This window comes from Macaca fascicularis, chromosome 15 (assembly GCF_037993035.2).
Source record: "Macaca fascicularis isolate 582-1 chromosome 15, T2T-MFA8v1.1".
NCBI lineage: Eukaryota > Metazoa > Chordata > Mammalia > Primates > Cercopithecidae > Macaca > Macaca fascicularis.
The window spans coordinates 66,535,621-66,554,518 of NC_088389.1; the positions used below are offsets into that span (position 1 = coordinate 66,535,621).

At 41.5% G+C, this 18,898-nt stretch overlaps 2 protein-coding genes across 6 annotated transcripts; one reads left to right on the forward strand and one right to left on the reverse strand.

Moving 5' to 3' along the window:
* Positions 1-723: 723 nt before the first annotated feature.
* SMIM27 (small integral membrane protein 27) lies at positions 724-1,706 on the reverse strand. Of its 2 annotated transcripts, XM_045373351.2 has the most exons (3): positions 1,554-1,706; positions 1,066-1,236; positions 724-942 (listed from the first exon to the last, which is right to left on the reverse strand). In XM_045373351.2, exons 1-2 carry the CDS (start codon positions 1,596-1,598, stop codon positions 1,114-1,116), a joined length of 168 nt encoding a protein of 55 aa, XP_045229286.1. In that variant the 5' UTR covers positions 1,599-1,706; the 3' UTR covers positions 724-942; positions 1,066-1,113. The 2 variants fall into 2 exon arrangements, with proteins under 2 accessions (XP_045229286.1, XP_045229285.1); XM_045373350.2 differs by having other exon boundaries at positions 724-1,236.
* On the forward strand, positions 1,430-12,866 carry TOPORS (TOP1 binding arginine/serine rich protein, E3 ubiquitin ligase). 4 transcript variants are annotated; one of them, XM_045373349.2, is made up of 4 exons: positions 1,430-1,599; positions 2,591-2,695; positions 3,093-3,287; positions 9,320-12,866. In XM_045373349.2, the coding sequence occupies exon 4, from the start codon at positions 9,323-9,325 to the stop codon at positions 12,257-12,259; it is 2,937 nt and encodes a 978-aa protein (XP_045229284.1). In that variant the 5' UTR covers positions 1,430-1,599; positions 2,591-2,695; positions 3,093-3,287; positions 9,320-9,322; the 3' UTR covers positions 12,260-12,866. The 4 variants fall into 4 exon arrangements, with proteins under 4 accessions (XP_045229284.1, XP_045229283.1, XP_005581612.1 ...); XM_045373348.2 differs by lacking the exon at positions 2,591-2,695 and having other exon boundaries at positions 3,061-3,287; XM_005581555.4 differs by lacking the exon at positions 2,591-2,695.
* Positions 12,867-18,898: the final 6,032 nt, after the last annotated feature.

Below are 18,898 nucleotides of genomic sequence, written 5' to 3' on the forward strand. Positions count from 1 at the left end.
GAGACTCTTTGAGTAATTTAATAATAAGTAAAAAGTGGACATGCTAAAAAAAAATATGAGAGACCACCTACTGTTTCTGGTCATTCTTGACTTGGAAAACAGGGTATGGAAAAGTATTCAGTTACGTACTAGTTTGTTTGGTTTTTTTTCCTTATACAATACTTTAATTTGGTATCAGGGTATGCAACAGTGAATTTTCGCAATAAACAAATATAAGAACAGAAATTCCATGCACTTTTGTTTTAAGGAAATCTTTCCGGCTGGGCATGGTGGCTCACGCCTGTAATCCTAGCACTTTGGGAGGCCAAGGCGGGCAGATCACGAGGTCAGGAGATCAAGACCATCCTGGCAAACACAGTGAAACCCCGTCTCTACTAAAAATACAAAAAAATTAGCCGGGCATGGTGGCGGGCACCTGTAGTCCCAGCTACTCGGGAGGCTGAGGCAGGAGAATGGTGTGAACCCAGAAGGCAGAGCTTGCAGTGAGCTGAGATAGAGCCACTGACTGCACTCCAGCCTGGGCGACAGAGCAAGACACTGTCCCTACCCACCCCCCCCAAAAAATAAAAAGGAATCTTTCCGAGTCATTTTTAAAGAATTTAGAAACTTCATTGAAAAGCTTATTTGCTGTTTTGTCATGAGAATGTAAAATACTAAAATTTCTAAGTTAAAAATTTGCATATTAGTGCTTGTTACAAAAGATAATGCAAAAATAAACTTGGGAACTTTGCATTATGAATTTTATTTTTAAATCTACATAAGCATGAGGGAAAGAACTGTATTTTCAAAGAATTAAATACAGAGGAGTTACAAATTTTCATTCGTCCCAAAGATTTTGTCTGTGTATTTCTTCCTTAGCTGTCGTCTTGCAGACACCATTGAAGCATAGATGATGCAGCCCCAGTTGATTAAAACGATGGCAAGCAGCAACTAAACCAAAAACTGCAAAAGAGGTGTGAAATGTGCCTGATATTTCTGCAAATTTGCATACTAGTGCTTGTTATAAAGGATAATGCAAAAATAAACTTGGGAACTTTGCATTATGAATTTTACTTTTAAATCTACCTAAGCATGAGGGAAAGAACTATTTTCAGAGAAGTAAATCCAGAGGAGTTACAAATTTTCATTCGTCCCAAAGATTTTGTCTGGGTATTTCTTCCTTAGCTGTCGTCTTGCAGACACCATTGAAGCATAGATGATGCAGCCCCAGGAGATTAAAACGATGACAAGCAGCAACTAAACCAAAAACCAAAAGAGGTGTGAAATGTGCCTGGTATTTCCCCCCGCCGTCAGGTTACCGTGTGCCATTGCTAAGGTGGGAATTAAAGTAACAAAGTCGAATAAATGGGGTTCCAGTGGCGGGTACACCCAGCTGCCCTTACGTAAGAAGCGGAAGATCGTATCCTCCAGGAAGAGGCGGAGTCGAGGTGAGGGAGTGAAATGCTTAATTCAGGAATGGATTTTGGAGTTTCTGGGTGCTGAAGAAGTAGAGCCTTTCTGCCTGCAGGCCCAGTGAGTCGACACGGTGGGGGCCCGCGAGCCCCGGGACTTACCACAGAATAAATCCAGTCCAGCGTGCGACGACTCACTGGCTTCATGGTAAGGAGGCGGCAGCGGTTCGCGGGAGCTGGCGGGAGTTGCGGGCCTTACAGTAACCTCCCAGGCGGTGGCTGCCCGGCGGCAGCAGCCATCTTTTAGCCGGGCACGAGCGGCCGCCCACTCGCTTCGTGCAGAGGTGTTGCCGGCCTCTTCCGCCCGGAGTTGGTAGTGGGGGGGGGGGGGGGGCGGGATCACGTGATCGGGGGCCTTGCCCGCCTTTTAGAGGGGAATAAACGAGAAAATGTTAAAAATTGCCTTTTTTTTTTTTTCTTCCTTTTTTTGCCAACTAGAGAGATAGGAGATGGGCGTACCTCCACAGGTTTTCTTTATAGTTGCAATGCAGTATTAACGCAGGATGAGGTGCTGTCGTGTCCATTGAAAAGTTTATTTGAAAAACAATCCACGTTTTAAATATTACGTCGGGGTCTAAAGCTGGAAGAATTAATGCTTTCTCCCCCGGCTTCCCTACGCCTCTCCGCATCTGATACCACACGATTTAGATGAACGTTCGCCTGTTCATCTTTGACGTAAAAATACCACCCACTCTTTTGTATGTGACAGATCGTTGTGGGAACCCCTGTAAATCGAGCCGTTCTTCACAAATGTATAGCATGATGTATATCTCTAAGAAGAAATATGTGGGATGCGTTACCCGCCATAATGTACCAGTCAAGCAACAAGTGTTTTCTGAGCGTGTCTGAGGTTCTTGAACGGCCGCGCATGAGATACTGAGCCCCGAGCACGGCAGTTTGGCTGGCAAGCGTACCAGGTTCAGCTCTAGAATGTTTGGGACGCTCACATTTGAGGCCTGAGGAGTAGAATCTGGCAACGGGCCGCTTTAGGCTCTAGACGTTCTTTATACCTCGCAGTTATCTTAAAAGAGTTTTAGTCTAGATTTCAGGGAGTGGGAAGGGGAAGAGCGGAGAAAAACGTGGTCTGTTTAGGGAAGAGTCCAGGCCCTGTTTTGTTAGGTTGTCCTGTTTCTCCCCAGCCTGGAGGGGATCCCTCTCTGAAGATTTTATAGGATACTGGTTGGGCTCTGGTTTTGGATCCCGTTGGACTCCCGGTGTTGCTTCCGGGAGGCGTACAACAGGAGGTGAGAGACTTCAACTCCGTGTAACAGTTCCCTTATCTAGACACTAGAGACAATTTCGTAAGTTCCCGCAGAGTTTGGTGAGGTTGAAACGACATCGAACTAGTTGTCGTGTTTTCCGGGTAAGTTAGGGGCGAACATTCAGTCAGTGTCCCCAGCGGCTGAGTACCAGTAACAAGATGGGGAGGGTCGCACTGCCCTCATCCCGGGTCTGGAGCTGCGGGGGAGGGGCCGCGTTTCGGCAGGCGCGCTGAGCCCCGCCCTCGGGGCCGGCGCCCATCTCCTGCGCATGCGTGGCGAAGGCGGGTGTTGTGTTTTGACGCGCCGGGAGCTGGTGGGTGGGTCTCACTCTCTGCCCTGCTTCCGAGCTGCCATTGGTGATGAGCGCTTTGCGTCACAGGGGTCGCAGCCGCCGCTGGGGTCTCCGCTGTCTCGCGAGGAGGGTGAAGCGCCCCCGCCTGCTCCCGCTTCGGAGGGTAGGCGGAGAAGTCGCCGGGTACGCCTTCGCGGATCCTGCCGTCACCGACCTAGCTTTCTGGGCTGCCGGGAGCTCGTGGCGAGCGCCCCAGCCAGGCCTGCGCCGGCATCCTCCGAGGTGAGTGAGATTCGGAACAATGGGACGTGGGGGTCGGAAGGGTCGGATGAGCTGACGCTCCCGCCTGGAGCGGCGCCTCGGGACCCGAGGGCTGCGGGTTTGGCCTGCGGGGCCGTCCGGGCCTCAGCGGGCCAGGGCCAGGGCCCCCGGGCGGCTTCTGCGCGCACCTGTGGATTGGTGCGGGCGGGCGAGGGTTGCGCTTCCCACAAGCGCTCCCGAGGGGCGCGAGCCTGCCCGTGTACTGGAAAGAGCTTGGTCTCAGGGAAAAACGAAAAAGCAATGAAACTGAATCGTGGCGTCACCCTTACAGGATATGTGACCTTGCCTAGGTCCCCTAAGCCCCTGAGCCTGTCTGTAAAATGGGAATAACAATATTTAAGTTCATTGTAGTTATGTAATGCTCATGGTGCCTATCTTAGGTCTGTCTAGTGGCAGTTCTGAACCAAAGCAAACGACTATCACCGTGGCTTTTGGACTCGTCTGTGCTGTGTTAAACATTCTGAGCAGAAATTGCCCGTGACTTGTTCATGCATCCAGTTACTGCAGCTTTCCTCATGGGTTGCTGATTGTAGGCTGGAAGGGGGCAGTGCTGAGATGAGCCACATAGTGATTTAAGAGGAAAACGGAGTAGACCTTTTGATAGATAATTTTCAAGATTATTTAAGATAAATTAAGAAACAGCTGCCCGAGATTTTAGTAGTGGTGAGAACTTTCTGGGTTTTGTCCATGAAATGCAAAGAAAGCTATACAATCAGCTAAAATCAATCATGCTTGTCTGGAATGAGTGGTTTTAGAGGGGAACGGTTCCCAACCAATTCTTATTGCAGGAATTGGAATTCAATTTGATAGGATCTGGTCAGCAGATCGCATAACTTTTGTATCTTCTTTTGGAATTGATTAAAATGTATTTCAGAGAGGTACAGTGATTTTTTTAAGGTGGCAAGAGGTAGCGAACCTGTTTAAGTATGATGATTGTTTTGTTGTTACAGACTATCCTCTGTCTGGGCCCTTATAATCAGTTATGGGTGATGAGCTACCAAAATTCACTTCGTGTTCACGTAACATAGAGAACAGTGTTGAGGTCTTACTGTGCACCAAGCACTGTGCTAAGGGTTTTCATGAAATATGTTCCGTCACACAACCACCTTTTCAATTCCATTTTAGAACTGAGAAAACGTGAGATTTTGAGAAATAACTTCCTCCAGATCACACACCTAATAAGTGGTGGTAATTCTCAGCCTTGGCTCTGCGTCAGAATTAACATCACTCCTGCAAATATAATCAGCAGATGATTAAATTTTATATACAGTGTATGCCATAGATGACTTTTGTAATAAGTCTGACTTTAATTCCACAGAGCAGTTCTACTTCGTTTATATCATTGTGCAGTTTTTCAAATATCCAGTCTCCTGAAATGTAGATTCGAGCTTCCTGATTTTTTTATCTCCCCCATCCATTTTCCCTAGATGTGTGTCCGTATTAATTATCTAAAATTTCCCTGAATTGTGACATGAAGGGTTCTTATCCTTGTTAAAACCAGATTTGAGGATTTGGGAAAGGGAAGTTTTGGCTTAATCAGTTTATACTAAAGATGGTGAACTTCATTTAGGATTTGAGAGACAGTTTAAAAAGTGCGACTGGAGGAACTGATTGTCTCCTGTGAGGAAATGAATAGTCCTAATTCCTAGAGTGCTAGGATGGAGAAACTTTTACACAGGCTTCTTACAGAACCTGAAGCACTGTGTTTTTCATCGGGTCTACCTGATGAAAATTTAAGAATTGCTACTTAAATTCAGAACTTCTCCTGGAAATCAACCACTCTTGTGTGTGTGAGGCAGAGTTTCGCTCTTACTGCCCAGGCTGGAGTGCAGTGGCACAATCTCGGCTCACTGCAACCTCTGCCTCCAGGTTCAAGCGATTCTCCTGCTTCAGCCTCCTGAGTAGCTGGGATTCCAGGCATGTGCCACCACGCCTGGCTAATTTTTGTATTTTTAGTAGAGACGGGGTTTCTCCATGTTGGTCAGGCTGGTCTCGAACTGCCGACCTCAGGTGATCCGCTGGCCTCGGCCTCCCAAAGTGTTGAGATTACAGGCATGAGCCACCGCGCCCGGCCAGCAAATCAACGACTCTTAATCTGTATCTAGTCATCCCAGTTTTTATGCCTTAATTTGTATTTTTAAACAGCTTTGTTAAGATTACATTTCGGGCCAGTCACGGTGGCTCACGCCTGTAATCCCAGCACTTTGGGAGGCCGAGACGGGCGGATCACTAGGTCAGGAGATCGAGACCATCTTGGCTAACACCATGAAACCCCGTCTCTACTAAAAATACAAAAAAATTAGCCAGGCGTGGTGGCAGGTGCCTGTAATCCAGCTACTGGGGAGGCTGAGGCAGGAGAAGGGCGTGAACCCGGGCGGCGGAGCTTGCAGTGAGCCGAGATCCGCACCACTGCCCTGCAGCCTGGGTGACAGAGCAAGACTCTGTCTCAAACAAAATAAAAAATAAAAAATAAAAAAAAAGATTACATTCCATCCATAAAGTTCACCCGTTTAAAGTTTGTAAGTCAATTATTTTTAGTATACTTACAGAGTTGTACAACCATTACAATAATCTAATTGTAGAACATTTTCGTCATCCCAGAAATAAACCTCATTACTGCCCCAGCAGCAGCCACCAACCAGCCTTATTTCCTCTCTATAGATTTGCCTATTCTGGACATTTCATATAAAAGGTATCATACTATATGTGGGTTCTTGTGAATTTTTTTTCATTCATTTAGCATAATAAAAAGGTTCATCCATGTTACAACATGGTACCAGTACTTTGTTCCTTTTTATTGCCATAAAATTCCATTGTATGGATAGACCACATTTTATTAATCTGTTAATCAATTGATGGGTATTTGAGTTTCTCCTTTTGAGGTATTATGACTAAAGTTGCTGTGAATATTCATATACAGTTTTTTGTGTGGACAAGTTTTCATTTCCCTTGGGTATATCTAGGTGTGTAATTGCTGGGTCATAGTTCGACTTTATTTGCATTTTAAAAAACATTTTAATTTAGTATTTAGTGATGATTTTGAAGAGCTAATTACTTATTTGATGATTTACATGCATTCCAATTGTTTGATGTTTCTTTTTATTTTTTAAAATAGAGACTGGATCTCGCTTTGTTGCCTAGGCTGTCTCAAATTCCTGGCCTCAAGTGTCTTCTGCCTTGGCTTTCCAAAGTGATAGGATTACAGGCGTGAGCTACCGTGCCCCGCTTCTTTGATGTTTCTGATGAAGACTGCTTGTTTTGTTTATTTTGAAGCGGGGTCTCATTCTGTCACCTAGGCTGGAGTGCAGTGGTGCAATTATGGCTCACTGCAGCTTGGACCTCCCAGGCTCAGTTAATCCTCCTGCCTCAGTCTCCTGAATAACTGGGACTACAGGTGTTCCCATCATGCCTGGCTAAGATTATTCTTTTCAGCTAATGATTCCTGTGTAGAAATATAAGAATGAGTTCTAATTTGTTTGTTTGTTTTTTTTAACCTATTGTGGAGGACATTACCAGTCATTCATTCACCTTTTACTGTCAAAGTGGTTAACAGGCTTATAAAACTAGAGAAGGGAAGGGTAAGGTTTCATTTTTTTTTTTTAAATCATACTTTGTTGAGATTTTATTTTATTTGAACTTCAAGTTTACTACCTAATAATTCCCTTTAATACATTAATTTTCAGCTGTAATTTTTATGTGAAATGGAAGTGTTCAGAAAACACTAAAATTCTATTTCAAAGAACTAAGTGAAGATAACATGTATTAACTTGGAATTCACAGGTATTTTTTCCAAGTCCAGTAATCCCTTCATTATATAGAGGAGAAAACTAAAGTCCAGAGTAATGTGGTTTTCTTCACATTAACTAGAGCTCGTTCTAGATGAAGCCTGGTCTTCAATCCAGATCTTTTGATAACCTCTTCGATTCCCTCCCAACTTTTCTCTATCCCTTCCCTCCACCACACACACAGTCTCTGAACTGAAAGGTTTTTATTTTTATATGTGTGTTTCTTTAAATTTCCTGAGTGGGCAGATTAAAAAATGTTAAAAGTAGAGGGAAATACTGAGAAGATTGTGCAGTATTAGGGTTTTAGAGTGCTTATGAACAAAAAAGCAGTATGATGTATTTATAATTCTGCTTTTCCAGACCTTCCAGGACAGTGATGATTTTTTGCATTTTCAGTCCAGTAAATAGAAGACTAGAAATACCTGAACCCCTGAAGAAAGACTTGTTTAGCATTAATTGATTGTCTATTAAGTTATGGTTCTGAGAAAGCCAAGATGCCCTAAAGTGAGCAAGTTTAATATGAAAACTATGGTGGAATACTTGTATTTCACAGTCATGAGTTTTTGTTGTGGGTTTTGTTTATTGGTTTTTCTTATCTCTTTAGAAAATTACCATTCTGTTATTTGATTAACTTGACCCCAGTTGACTAGTGATGGAACTTCCTGTGATAAAGGAGGTGGAGGAAGATGAATATTAGGCCCCGGGAAACAAAGGGCCTAGTAGTTTTTTGTTGTTGTTTGTTTGTTTTGAGACGGAGTTTCACTCTTGTCACCCAGGCTAGAGCGCAATGGCACAATCTCGGCTCACTGCAACCTCTGCCTCCTGGGTTCAAGCGATTCTCCTGTCTCAGCCTTCCAAGTAGCTGGGATTACAGGTGCCTGCCACCATGCCCGGCTAATTTTTGTATTCTTAGTAGAGACGGGGTTTCACCATGTTGGCCAGGCTGGTCTTGAACTCCTGACCTCAGGTGATCTGCTTGCCTTGGCCTCCCAGAGTTCTGGATTATAGGCATGAGCCACTGCACCCGGCCCCCCAGTAGTCAATATATTCAAAATGGTTAGTATAAAATGCAGCTTTGGGGTTTATGAGATAAAGCTAAAATGCGTACTAGATTTCAGCTCTAGCAAAGTTTTGAGCCAGTGTAAACTGATAAAACAAACTAATCTTTAATATTCTAGTCATCCTTATGGGAAAGGATAATAGGGAAGGGGACCGAAAACATGATTTCAAGATATTTTGTGGCCTGACTTTTGGATTAAAGAAAAAAAGCTAAAGGAAGGCTTATTGGGAATGCTGAAAGGAATGAGAGATAAACTGAATATAATAGTGTAGTAATAACAGTAATACAGTGTAGTAATAATAACAGCTAACATTTACTCAGCACCTGCTGTGAGCCAGGCACTGCCTCTTGGCTGCTTTTTCATTTATTATTTAATCTTCACTAAAAGTTTCCTGTGCTTTTTTAAAATTAGCTTTCTAAGGTTGAAAAAAGAATCTTTCACTAAAAACCATAGGATTGGTTTAAACAGGTGAACTTTCTGGTATGTAAGTTATATCTCACCAAAGTTGTTTTAGAAAAGTACATATAAAATACTATCACAGATAAATCAGTAGTCTGTATTGTTAGTGGCATATGTATATGAAAGGTATGAAGCCGTACATAGAAATAACATCAACTGAGGACTGTGGTGTTTTTGTTTTTTGTTTTCTACAGAGTGATAGGAGGGGAAGATAAGGGGCATAAGATAAGTGGTGGATACATGGATATTTGGTACTTTTTTTTGTCTATGTCAGATATTTCTCAAATTGGTTTTAAAAAGATTAGTAGAGTGTTAAATAATATTTGAGAACTTTACTGTGTACCGGGTGCCTTTTCTAAGGGCTTTTTACATCTTCACAAACCCTGTGAGGCAGATTCTGTTATCACTGACTTGCGGATGAAATTAAAGCACAGATATACTAACTGGCACATAATTACGCTGGTAGTGTGGAACCAGAATTCAGTCTTAGGAAATCTGACTTCAGAGCTTATGCTTTAACCACTACATTACTATGCTACAGTGCCCCTTTATAATACAACAGAAGTAATGGGTCACTTAAGTATTTTCACCAAAATATGTTTCAAGGTCTTTATTTGCATTTTTTGTTGAGACTATTTAGTCATTCGTCTGTTTTCAGGTTACTGATATATTTCTTTCCCTTTTACAGATAATGGCATCAGCTGCTAAGGAATTTAAAATGGACAACTTTTCACCTAAAGCTGGCACTAGCAAATTGCAACAGACAGTACCAGCTGATGCATCTCCTGATTCTAAGTGTCCTATATGCTTGGATAGATTTGATAATGTGTCTTACTTAGATCGCTGCTTACATAAGTTCTGTTTTCGCTGTGTACAGGAGTGGTCAAAAAACAAAGCTGAATGTCCACTATGTAAACAGCCCTTTGATTCTATTTTCCATTCTGTGAGGGCGGAAGATGACTTCAAGGAGTATGTCCTAAGGCCTTCGTATAATGGTTCTTTTGTCACCCCTGATCGACGATTTCGCTACCGTACAACTCTGACAAGGGAACGAAATGCTTCTGTGTATTCACCTAGTGGTCCTGTGAACAGAAGAACAACAACTCCACCAGATAGTGGAGTACTATTTGAAGGGTTAGGCATTTCAACAAGACCTAGAGATGCTGAAATTCCTCAATTTATGAGACAAATTGCAGTAAGAAGGCCAACTACTGCAGATGAAAGATCTTTGCGGAAAATTCAAGAACAAGATATTATTAATTTTAGACGAACTCTCTATCGTGCTGGTGCTCGAGTTAGAAATATTGAAGATGGTGGCCGCTACAGGGATATTTCAGCTGAATTTTTCCGTAGAAATCCAGCTTGCCTTCACAGATTAGTCCCCTGGTTAAAACGTGAACTTACAGTTCTTTTTGGAGCTCATGGATCTTTAGTGAATATTGTCCAGCATATTATCATGAGTAATGTTACTCGCTATGACTTGGAGAGTCAGGCATTTGTGTCTGATTTAAGACCATTTTTACTTAATCGAACTGAGCATTTTATACATGAATTTATCAGTTTTGCCCGATCTCCTTTTAACATGGCAGCCTTTGACCAGCATGCCAATTATGATTGCCCTGCTCCTTCATATGAAGAAGGCAGCCATTCTGATTCTTCAGTCATAACAATATCCCCAGATGAGGCTGAGACCCAAGAGCTGGATATTAATGTAGCCACTGTTAGTCAGGCACCATGGGATGATGAAACTCCAGGACCATCTTACTCAAGCTCAGAGCAGGTACACGTTACTATGTCTTCTCTTTTAAATACTTCTGACAGTTCAGATGAAGAACTTGTCACAGGAGGAGCCACGTCTCAGATACAAGGAGTACAAACCAATGAGGACCTAAATAATGACAGTGATGATTCTTCAGATAATTGTGTCATTGTTGGGTTTGTTAAACCACTAGCTGAGAGGACCCCAGAACTTGTTGAACTGTCCTCTGATTCTGAGGACTTAGGTTCTTATGAGAAAATGGAGACAGTGAAGACACAAGAACAGGAGCAATCTTACAGTTCTGGTGATAGCGATGTTAGTAGATGCTCATCTCCACACTCTGTCCTTGGAAAGGATGAAGAAATAAATAAAGGTCATTGTGATTCTAGTACAAGAATCAAATCAAAGAAGGAAGAGAAACGATCTACGTCATTGTCATCTCCCAGAAACCTGAGCTCATCTGTAAGAGGAGACAGAGTATATTCTCCATATAATCATAGACACAGAAAGAGGGGAAGATCAAGAAGTTCAGATTCACGTTCTCAGAGTAGAAGTGGGCATGATCAGAAGAATCATAGAAAGCATCATGGGAAGAAAAGGATGAAAAGTAAACGATCCAGAAGCAGGGAAAGTAGCAGACCTAGAGGGAGAAGAGACAAAAAGAGATCAAGAACTAGAGATAGCAGTTGGTCCAGAAGAAGCCAAACTCTGTCTTTAAGTAGTGAAAGCACAAGCAGATCAAGGTCTCGTAGCAGTGATCATGGTAAAAGAAGATCACGGAGCAGAAATAGAGATCGTTATTATTTAAGAAATAATTATGGAAGCAGATACAAATGGGAGTATACTTATTACAGTAGAAACAAGGACAGGGATGGGTATGAATCATCTTACAGGAGGAGGACTCTGTCCAGAGCTCATTATTCTAGACAGTCTTCAAGTCCAGAATTTAGAGTGCAGTCCTTTTCTGAAAGAACAAATGCTAGGAAAAAAAATAATCACAGTGAGAGGAAATATTACTACTATGAAAGGCACAGATCAAGGAGCCTGTCTAGTAACAGATCAAGGACTGCATCTACCGGGACTGACCGGGTGAGAAATGAAAAGCCTGGAGGGAAACGAAAATATAAAACACGGCATTTGGAGGGTACTAACGAAGTGGCTCAGCCATCTCGTGAATTTGCTTCTAAAGCAAAGGACAGTCATTACCAAAAATCTTCATCAAAATTGGATGGAAACTACAAAAATGAGAGTGATACCTTTTCGGACAGCCGATCATCAGACAGAGAGACAAAACACAAAAGGAGAAAAAGGAAGACCCGGAGCCTAAGTGTAGAGATAGTCTATGAAGGAAAAGCTACTGATACAACTAAACACCATAAAAAGAAAAAGAAGAAACATAAGAAGAAGCATAAGAAACACCATGGAGATAATGCTTCACGTTCCCCAGTTGTAATTACCATCGACAGTGACAGTGATAAGGATTCTGAAATAAAGGAGGATACAGAATGTGACAATAGTGGTCCTCAAGACCCTCTACAAAATGAGTTTTTGGCTCCTTCCTTGGAACCATTTGAAACTAAAGATGTAGTTACAATAGAAGATGAATTTGGTGTGCTGGACAAGGAGTGTGATATTGCTTCACTTAGTAACAACTTGAATAATGCCAACAAAACTGTAGATAATATTCCATCTCCAGCAGCTTCAGTTGAACAAACTCTGGATGTAAGAGAAGAGAGCACCTTTGTTTCTGATTTGGAGAACCAGCCCAGTAACATTGTGTCTATTCAAACTGAGCCATCAAGGCAGTTGCCATCTCCACGGACATCATTAATGTCAGTATGTCTTGGTAGAGACTGTGATATGTCTTAAAACTGGCCAAAGCATTTCATTGAGAATTCTGATGGTATAAAAAGAAAAAAGGAAGAATGTCATCTACTGCAGTCTCTTTAAAGATGACGTTTGGTGAAAACTCTCTTCCTCACAATATTTTAAGTGATTTTTTTTTTTTGGTGTTAATTTGTAAAAATCATTATTTGTTCAAAATGTATGTCCCACCCTCAAAGATATGCACTTTTAAGTGAAGAAAATGATACTGCTAGCAGTTTATTTAAAACTTGGGGTCCTTTTTAAATAAGAAAAATTATATAAATTTTAGAAGTTATTTCATAAAGCCATACGGTATTGACATATTTTTAAGGTAGTCAATGAGTATTTTTGAATTTTTTTTTTTTTGAGAGTTATTCTGGAAATGTGTTATAAGCTAGGAGAATCCCTTTGGACAGTCTTTATTTTTCTTAAAAATTTATATGATTCAAAACCATTTCTTCAGGTTAAATTGAGGCATTTTAATCTGCACAGTTTATCTTCTGCCAAAATAAAAATTTACTATTTCCTTTATATACTTGTTTATCTGGACTGCTAGTAAAACAAATGTGTATTCAACAAAAGAAAAATAAAACACACTTTCAAACAAGAATCAGACATTTTCCTATGCAGTATTTTTTTTTTTTTAAGTTTATTTTAGTAAAGCTAAAATCTTGAAAGTAGCTAAGGGCTTAATTATCTCATAAATACTGAACTTCAGGTGAACATATACTTTATAGTTTTAATTATTTTAGTTTTTTGAGTATCTCATTTGCTTTTTATCATCAGTAAAAACAGCATTTAACTTGCTAAATAAACATGAAAAATCCTTGTCATACTTATTTTACATTGGTAGTTCTTTTATATAAAGTGGTTATGTTTTCTCTTGTTTTAGGGATGATAAAATTACATCGATGCTGATGTAGGATTGCCACTGAACAGTGGAGCTTGAGTTGAATCTTAATTCAGCCTTCAGTTTGCCTCTGCCTTGTTCCCATATTCATTCTTTATTCAGTAGAAATTGCAATGCCTACTATGTGGCAGGTTCTGCACTAAGTTTTGCTTTTTGTTTTTTTGAGTTGGAATCTGGCTCTGTTGCCCAGGCTGGAGTTCAGTGGTGCAATCTCACTTCACCACAACCTCTGCCTCCCGGGTTCAAGCAATTCTCCTGCTTCAGCCTCCGGAGTAGCTGGGGCTACAGACACGCGCCACCATGCCCGGCTAATTTGTGTGTTTTTAGTAGAGGCAGGGTTTCACTATGTTGGCCAGACTGGTCTCGAACTCCTGACCGTGATCCACCCGCCTCAGCCTCCCAAAGTGCTGGTATTACAGGCATGAGCCACCACACCCGGTGGTTCTGCACTAAGTTTTATCAAGAGAGCAAAGCAGATATGCTCCTTGCCTTCATGGTGCTTATGGACTGTTAAGACAAATATTTATGTAAGTATAACATTATCATATGTTCTCTGAGGAAAAAGTATAATTCCCTTAGAAGTGAATGGGAACCTAATCATGATTGGAAGTAATAGTTGAATCTAGAAAACAAGCCAGCATTAACTGGGGGGAGGAATTGCTGTTGGCAAAGGATTCTCAAAGGCTGATGAAGAGACTAGTATATTCCAAGAACTAACAGGATTAGACAAAGGACAGAGGGTGGGAACAGTCTTGGTAGGCCATGTTTAGAATCTGTTTATCCTAAGGACAGTAGAAAATTGTTTAAGGAGAATCTAAAATTGATGTTGGCAATTTTTAGGTAAGCTCGGACATTGAGAAATTGTGGGAAGACTATAGTTGATCAAGAAATACACATTTGAAATTACTTTGTAGTTACAGTGTAATTTTTCTTAAGTATTAAAAAAAAAAACTATTCCACATGGTAATTTCACATCATGTTTTCCGTTAAATATTTAATGAAAACAATACATGGCACCATCATCCTTTTGGGTGTTGAAGCCAAAAATTGCCAAGTCTTGATTCATGCCTGCCCTTCAGCCCCCCTCATTCAGCTTTCAAATCCTTGGCACTAATGATTTTTATGATATTTCTATTGTGTCTATACCATCCACATCCAATCTGGGTAGCCAAGATCTCTCATCTGTGCTACCATAATGGGTCAGCCTGCATTCATTGTTGGCCTACACCCACTCCTTCCCCCATCCATTTGTGATGCAGCACTGAAAAGATTTTTTTTTCTCTTGAGACAGTCTTGCTCTGTCACCCAGGCTGGAATACAGTGGCACGATCTCGGCTCACTGCAATGCAACCTCCACCTCCTGGGTTCAAGCGATTCTCCTATCAGCTTCCTGAGTAGCTGGTATTACAGATGCCCGTCACCACGCCCGGCTAGTTTTTGTATTTCTAGTAGAGATGGGGTTTCACTATGTTGGCCAGGCTGGTCTCGAACTCCTGACCTCAGGTGATCTGCCCGCTTTTGCCTCCCAAAGTGCTGGGATTACAGGCATGAGCCACCGTGCCCTGCTGATCTGTGCCCTGATAATGAAATTTTCATTTCATCCGCTTCTTAAAATCCTTCAGTAGCTTCCTATTTCCTTAGGATATTAAAAGCAGACAAAAAATCCAACAGCGTGATATGGTTTATAGAGTTCTGCCTAATTAGGCTCTGGCCCATCTTCAGCATTTCTGTCACTTCATTTGGGCTCATGCCACGCTAGGCTGCTCCAGGGCTATGGCGGTGCTGCTCTGTACTACATGAGAGCTTTCATTCGTGGCAGTTTTCTTCTGCTGGAAACTGAACTCCACCCTGGCTAAACTAGATTTGTTAAAAGTGTGCCCTCTTCCCACCTCCCCAAAACTGCTTCAGACAACTCCAGGCTCCTTCAGACCACTCATCACAATTAGCAGTTGATTACTAAATGTCTTATCTCCCACCAGTCGGAAAGTTCTGTGAAACTGTATCAGTGTACTGCTAGATTCTTTCACTGCTTGACAACCGACATGCTTAAAACACTGAATGAATGGGACCTGGAAAATTTGAAAATGGGCTCAGGCCTGCTATAAACTTTTAGAATAATAGTATATTCTTTTAATATGTTCATCTGAATTCAGTGTCCATGCCATTTTATTTTACCTTGGGTTCTCAGTGTAGTGACTTTGTCATTTAATCTGTGTAAGGAAGTATAAACCATTCATGCTTGCTTACTCATGATCATGATCCTGAGGTTCACAACACGAAAATTTGTTACTACTTTTTACCTCCTAGTCCAAGTAATGAAGTTCAATAGTCCCCAATTTCTAGGCTAGCCAATCTAAAGGGCCTCCCTAACTCATCCAGTCTGTAGTAAAGATGTGCAGTGTGCACAAAGGGGCTTACAGGAGGCAAGCTGACAACCCACACTTGCTGGGAATTCTTCCCTTGTGAAGAATAATTGCAGTCCCCTGCCAGTGTAGGATGTAGACACGCTGAGCAAGCCAGTAGCACATTTCTGGATGCAGAAAAATTTTTGGAAGGCACTTGGGGGTGCTGGAACCCAAGTGTGATCTGGTTTAGGCTGTTGCCACTCCCAGTATTCCCACCAACAGGGGCAAGGAATGGGAAGTGGAGAGGGAGAGGTTTCCCTTTATCAAAACTCTTGATTTCCTCAGCATTCAGTGTGGATGCACCATTTAGAAGAGTATATAGAGTTTAGAGGGGTATAAAATCAAAAAGAGTTTTTTGTTTTGAAACTTAATGGGAGGGAGAGAGGAGCCTTTTTTTGGGAGAGAGCCCCTTGAGAAGGAAAGGTTGACTAATGAAACAGTTCCTGAATGGGAAAGATGGTCCAGAGCACAGAGAAATAAAATTAGCAATGGACAAGCAAAGGCAAGTCTTACTATAAAACGGCAGGAGGTAAAAACAGAAAAAAAAGTGTTTGTGGGTAGATGCATTAAGATGAGGTAATACATGCCCTAAAGCCTCTCCTTTGTCTATGAAATAGAATGCCATCTTCTGAAAAGGTTGGATCATGAGTAGGATTGAGTTTGAGAGGAGTGCAAAAAACGCCCCTTGAAAGGCACAAAGAGAAGGTTAAGAATCGCTGATTAGTGTTGAGGCCTCACCTGAGATGGGATATTTAAATTTGTGGGACACTATGACTTGTGACTTCTTTTTGTCCCACCAGCATTCAACATTGGAAGAAGCAGAAACTAATGTTGGACCTATAGTATTCATTTAGTATTTGTACTGAGCAAATGAATAAATGGATGGATTTATTAGATGTTCTGGATGTCAGCAGTAAAAGGACGGGCAAAGGAGTTGAGGGATAGAGTGGTGAGAGTAGCAGAATTGATGCATTTTGTTATCTGGGCTGAGTAGGGAGGGAAGTGAAGCTATGAGATGGCCAATGTACTTGGAGAACAGAGAGATTATCAAGGGATTCATTTTCCAATGGGGTTCCAGTAGATACAAGGGCAGGAGTAAGAAGACAAAAATATATATATATTTTTTAGAGAGTGCCTAATTGTAGGTATTGTTGGAAGTAGGTGACTAAAATTGAAGCAGGTGGAGCTGAAGGTAACTGGAATTGAGAATAATGATCTGCGAGGCTGTAGGTATATCCTCAACAAGAAAAACATTCTGTGATGGCAGGAGATACAGGGTGGAGAAGAAAATAGTTGTGTTGTGATTATATCTTCCTTTAACTATATTTGTGTTCCTCCACAGCAGCTGGCATGCAGAGAAGATTTAAAATGTGTTGAATAAACGATTATTTCCTCATTCTTGGTTCTTAGTCAAAACCTAAATCAGTTATTAGAAAACTGTGGGATATGGCCATTTTTAAAAATACAGTAGGATTAGTTGTTACAATGTCACGAAAATTGGTAAGTTCTTTCCTGTTTTACCTACAAAGATATTGGGTGATCGTAAATACCATTGGATCTGTCCTTGAAGAAAGCAAGAGGCAAGGAAATGGAGTTCAAATTAGGCTAAGCTCTGAAGCCAAATTCCTACCTGTAGAATCCGTAACTGTGGTTGCTCCAGAACATTGGGTAATATAATTTATATAGACACAAGGGGGCAAAGTTAGGCATCTTGTACAATTTGCTTGGAGTAGGCTGGTTCCAGCTTATCTGCATGACTATTTGCACTGTAAATAGGTAAATAGTTCTCTCCTGGACAAGGGGATATCCCTTTGCTTTTCTATCTGTAAAACTCATTTTTTTTTTTTTTTTTGAGACGGAGTCTTGCTCTGTTGCCCAGTCTGGAGTGCCGTGGAAAACTCATTTATTCATCAGGCATTGAGTACATAGAGTCCAAGAGTATTCTAAATGCTAGGGATATAAGGATGAATAGGATGGAACCAACAGGAATCTTAAAGAAGGTAGGAATGGAACAATCAGATTTGTTCTTAAGAAACAACTAGTAGTAATGTAGCATAAGGTTTGGAGTAGGGAAAGCCTCAGAAAAAGACTTTAAGAAGCTCTTGTCTTGATGCAGTGGTTCATGCCTGCAGTCCCAGCACTTTGGGAGGCTGAGGCAGGAGGATCGCTTGAACCCAGGAGTTTGAAGCTGCAGTAGCTTCAAGTAGTAGAGAGATATTTCCTATCTCTAAAATATATCTCAATTAACTTCTTACACTCTCTGCCACAATGTCCTTATCTATGCCTCTCATCATCTTACTTGAGGGCCACTGCACTCCAGACAGGGTCTCACACACACACACACACACACACACACACACACACACACACACACAAAAGCTCTGAAAAGTAGCTCAAACCAGATATCAGAAGGGCCTGTACAAGAACAGGGATAATAAGGATCCAGAGAAGGGGCTAGATTGGAGATTTCTGAGGTACACGAGACAATATTTAGGTACAATTTAGATGGAGATGGGCTGTGAAGGAGAGGGAAAAGTCTAAGATGACCAGACCTTTTTTTTTTTTTTTTTTTTTTTTTTCCAAATGAGAGATGCATGGTGATACCAGTATCTATGGTGAGAAATACAGGAACAGGAATAGTCTGGGGAAGAAAATGAGTTCAGTTTGAAACTAAGCAGCCTAGAGTTGTGCTATAGTAGCTGCTAGCCCCATGTTGATATCGAGTACTTAAAATGTGGCTGGTAAAACCTAGGAGTTGAACTTTAAATTTTATTTAGTTTTAAGTAATTTAAATAGCCACTTGAGGCTAGTGGCTACCGCATTGGTCAGTAGAGGTATACAACATTCCCACCATCACAGATGAAATAGAAGATACTCATCAGGAGGAAAATTTCCAGTGGGAATCCGAAAATTGGAGTGTGAATCTTGGAGGCAAGATTGGGGCTAGAGAAATGATTTAGGAGTTGCTGTGAAACAGAGTAGTACTGAGGCTGTGGGAGCATGAGATACTCCAGAGAGAGGAGGTAGAGCAAGAGAAGCAGACATAAGTGAGAATACTAGGGAACATAACATGAAAAGTTGGCTGGCAACAGAAAAGAAGCTTTCAAAAGAGGCCAATAAGTGTTTCCCATATATTTTATTTGCCTCTTCAATTTTATGTTGTGTCTCCTGTATCTAAAACAGTGCCCTCGTCACTATGGAATGTAAACAGATTTTTTGAGAGGTTAATCTTATTTTTAGGTTCTTGGGGGCACCTTACTCTTACCCTCATGTGATCATTATATTAGAAACCGCTGCTTTGGTGGAGCAGGTTAGGCTGCCTCCAAG

What these genes read in the sequence shown, in the direction of transcription:
- TOPORS (XM_005581555.4), top strand. An exon ending in CTGCGCCGGCATCCTCCGAG is followed by an intron (nt 3,288 to 9,319) that starts GTGAGTGAGATT and finishes TCCCTTTTACAG; the next exon opens with ATAATGGCATCAGCTGCTAA.
- SMIM27 (XM_045373351.2), bottom strand. Translation starts at nt 1,598, where the DNA reads ATGAAGCCAGTGAGTCGTCGCACGCTGGACTGGATTTATTCTGTG. An exon ending in TGGACTGGATTTATTCTGTG is followed by an intron (nt 1,237 to 1,553) that starts GTAAGTCCCGGG and finishes TTTTTGGTTTAG; the next exon opens with TTGCTGCTTGTCATCGTTTT.